The 4,207-nt window shown below is 37.9% G+C and overlaps 1 protein-coding gene across 5 annotated transcripts in view; it reads left to right on the plus strand.

Annotated features, from left to right (window-relative positions):
- The window catches only part of SPATA17 (spermatogenesis associated 17), a 207,680-nt gene that overhangs the window by 12,308 nt on the left and 191,165 nt on the right, over positions 1–4,207 (plus strand). For 4 of the 5 annotated variants that reach the window (XM_037737704.1, XM_017526307.2, XM_017526311.2 and 1 more), the window contains exons 2-3: positions 637–726; positions 3,010–3,091. In XM_037737704.1, the coding sequence (XP_037593632.1) occupies positions 637–726; positions 3,010–3,091 (172 nt within the window). The remainder of the gene's footprint in view (positions 1–636; positions 727–3,009; positions 3,092–4,207) is intronic. The other variant, XM_017526312.2, reaches the window with a different exon arrangement.

The following is a 4,207-nucleotide window of genomic DNA, read 5'->3' on the forward strand; positions in this document are numbered from 1 at the left end:
CACCATGCCCAGCTAATGTTTTGTATTTTTAGTAGAGATGGGGTTTCACCATGTTGACCAGGATGGTCTCGATCTCTTGACCTCATGATCCACCCGCCTTGGCCTTCCAAAGTGCTGGCCCCTGCCTCCTTTAACTTAAACAGACTTTCTGAGAATTCCAGCTATTAATGGAACAGGCATTCCATGATGGATTCATTTTACTTAGAGGCAACTCATTTAACTGATAAATGAGTGAAATATGTGAGCATTTTAGTCTTGCATGATACATGTGTAGTAGCATTTAAACAGTAAATTCAAATGATTATGTTTTAAAAGCAATGTCAAAATAACACATTGCTTTCTTACTCCCTAATAAAAATTACTGGAAAATTAATTAATTGTAAAATTGGTCTGTCTAAAAAAAAAAAAAAAGTAAAGCTGTTGAAAGCACATGGCTTCTCAGAGAAATGTTAATTTCCAAAACATAGCTCATGATTTTTGAAATGCCTTATTTATTTATATTTTAATGTTACTTAAAATGACATTTGAATTTATAATGATCACTTTGGAAGAAATTAAAAATCAAGTTTAACAGGTTGACTTGCTTTAGAATTATATTAGTTACTAATGAAGTGCTTTTTAAACATTTTGTTTTAGTGTTGTTGATCCATTTAGAAATAAGGAGAATGACGCAGCAGTTAAAATCCAGAGCTGGTTTCGAGGATGTCAAGTTCGGGCATATATCAGGTATATTGGTTTTGTCACGGAAACCTCAGATATGTCATAAATATATATCCCTTAGAAAATATAATTTATTCATGCAGTGCTCATTTCAAATAATTTTTTTATTTTACTCATAATGTAGTTAATAAATTATATGGTGTTCTTTTAAAAGAAATACATAGTATTTCTGATATTTTCTTACCAAAACTAAATTACATTGACTATATTTCTTTTTAAAATTCTCAATATTGTCTGGGTGTGGTGGCTCACTCCTGTAATCCCAGCACTTTGGGAGACTGAGGCAGGTGAATCACTTGAGGTCAGGAATTTGAGACCAGCCTGACCAACATGGCAAAACCCTGTCTCTAGTAAAAATATAAAAATTAGCTGAGCGTGGTGGTGCACATCCCAGGTACTTGGAAGGCTGAGGCAGGAGAATCCCTTGAACTTGGAAGGCAGAGGTTGCAGTGAGCTGAGAAGGCGCCACTGCACTCCAGCCTGGTGAGCAGAGTGAGACTGTCTCAAAAAAATAAAACAAAATTCTCAATATTACAAACACACTTGCTCAGACGCCTTTTCCCATATTCCATAGAATCTACAAATGATTGGGTTTGTATTTATAGCAATAAATTCATTGACTGGTAAGAAAGGGGGAAAAGAGAAAACAGTTTCAATCTTTTCCACCATGTTGGTAGATAAAAGAAAGTGATGCATGAATGATGTCATCTGACCATACAACGAGACTGAAATTTGTACCCTTCTTAACTCTTTCTCCCTTTTTTTCAGTGCCCAAACTTTCCCTCCGTGTCTTTCTTAAAATATATTTTCCTGGATTAGGTAGAGGAAATATGCCTACTTCATAATAACTCATCAGACTGGGAATTATCCTATATAAAACTTCCTTATACTGTCTAGTAGGAGCTAGACATGCAACTTTAAAGTGTGAAGACAAGGCTTCTTTGTCTTTTTCTTTCTTTCTTTTTGAGACGGAGTTTTGCTCTTATTGCCCAGACTGGAGTGCAATGGCACAATCTTGGCTCACCGAAACCTCCACCTCCTGGGTTCAAGCGATTCCCCTGCCTTAGCCTCCCAAGCGGCTGGGATTACGGGCACGTGCCACCATGCCCAACTAATTTTTGTATTTTGTATTTTTGGTAGAGACGGGGTTTCTCCATGTTGGTCAGGCTGGACTTGAACTCCTGAACTCAGATATCTGCCTGTCTCATCCTCCAAAAGTGCTGGGATAACTAGTGTGAGCCATGGTGCCAAGAAGACAAGGCTTCTCTTTTGGCCACTATATGAACTAAGGAACATGGTGGCAAATAGAGTATTTTTTAATTCAGCAGAGTAACATGATGTTGGCTTGGATAGACTGAGGATTACAGAAAAAGAATGAAGAGGAGAACTATTTCTTAACCTCATGAATCCTTCCTCCCTCCCCTTCCTCTCCCCTCCCCTCCCTTTTCCCTTCCCCCTCCCCTCCCCCTCCTGTTCCCTCTCCCCTTCCCTCCCCACTCCCCTTTTTTCCCTTCCCCTTCCCCTCCCCTCCCCCCCCTCCCCTTCCCTTCCCTTCCCCTCCTCTCTTTCTTCCCCTCTCTCTTTCTTTCTTTCCTTTTGACAGTCTTGAAAGAGTCTTGGTCTGTTGCCCAGGCTGGAGTACAATGGCATGACCTTGGCCCACTGCAACCTCTGCCTCCCTGGTTCAAGTAATTCTCCTGCCACAGCCTCCAGAGTAGCTGGGACTACAGGCTCACCCTACCACACCTGGCTAATTTCTGTATTTTTAGTAGAGTGGGGGGGGAGTGGTGAGAGGGGACGGGGGCGTGGTTTCACCATGTTGGCCAGGCTGGTCTCAAACTCCTAGGCTCATGTGATCTGCTTGCCTTGGCCTCCCAAAGTGCTGGGATTACAGGCATTGAGCCACTGCGCCTGGCCCTCGAGTTATTTCTAAGTGTCAATAATGATTTACGTAAATAGTGCCTGGCTTACTTCTCAACAGGTCACTGTGACCTGTTTTATAGTCTTAACATTCAAAAATATTTTAAAGAGTAAGTATTGAAGAGGAATTGAAATTAAATATTGTGTAATAATAAGCCCAAAAGAAATACTGAATAGTTACCTATGCCATTTTTTCTACTTTTAGAAATGATTAATTATATCCCAGAATAACTTTCTACTCTTTAAAAGTGCACATAAACTTGGCTTTGAATTTGAATTCTTGAAATGTAGAAGAGTATTCTAAGTGAAGATTTAACTGAGCTCCTTGTTTCAATGAAAGGATACTAATAAACATATTTTTTATCCTAGGCATTTACACAGAATTGTAACAATTATCCAAAAATGGTGGAGAGGTTTCTTAGGCAGAAAGCAATATCAACTAACTGTGCAGGTAAACATAAAATGTATGTCTGTTAGCATCTGAATTATAAAATATGCTGTAACTTAGTCACTTTAGTCGTATTTACGTAGAGTTTGGAAGTTACTGATGATGAGTATTTATATAAGGACAAAATTGGGCTTAATTTTCGCTATGAGACCTCTTCTGAAACGATTTTCTGATATTTCCATGGAGAATTGACTCATTTTTTTGGTATCCGAACTACACTGACACTGTTTTTGCTTAAAGTAACTTTCACAGCATAGGCATTTATACTCATTTATTGATGTTTTTCTGTACTTTGTAGATGGTGAGCTTTTTGAGAGTGGGCACTGTAGCCCACTTCCTTTTTGGATCACCAACATTTTAGGCAAATACCTTGCCCAGAATGCAGGCAATAAATATCCTCATAAGGATGCCAAATTGGTCAAAGCTAACAATAAACTGCCTTCTGTCATTTCTTCAGGACTTTCTGATACATTTTGTTTTATAGGTGTAAATGAGATTTAAGTAATTTAATAAATGATATATTGTTCCAGAATGGGTTTTTTATAGAAAGTTAAGCATATTTGTGGGTATATTGTGAATGTATTTGCAAATAATTATTATTAGAAAGCAACAAAGATTGCATGGTGCTTTTAGACTAACTATTGTTTATTAAACACCTGCTATATACCAGGCATTTTGTGTAATTATTTAATTTGTCTATTATGATGCTTATTAAAAGTAACTATTCTACTCATCTGGCAGGCTAGGTAACTGAGTCTCATACACTTGCCCATGAACAGATACTGGTATATTTAGTATACATAGCAACCTTCCAGATGTTACAGAATTTTTTACATTAGGCACAGTTGTCTGATAATTGGCAAGATCCTCTACCTAATCTCCATAAGGACAGAGACTATGTCTCATTAGTGTTGTACTCTCAGAGCCTGGTGCCTGGCATATACCAGATAATTAGCACTTACATAGATGAATAGAAGAATAACCACCAATTCTGTTTCTAATATGCTGTGCTCCCTTTACCAAGTAGAAGCCAAAAATTGATACCAATTGGTAATCAGTTTGATACAGTATGTCTACCTTTTTTTTTTTTTTTTGAGATTGAGTCTCACTCTTTCCCCC

This window comes from Cebus imitator, unplaced genomic scaffold, assembly GCF_001604975.1.
Source record: "Cebus imitator isolate Cc_AM_T3 unplaced genomic scaffold, Cebus_imitator-1.0 Scaffold42, whole genome shotgun sequence".
NCBI classification, from domain to species: domain Eukaryota; kingdom Metazoa; phylum Chordata; class Mammalia; order Primates; family Cebidae; genus Cebus; species Cebus imitator.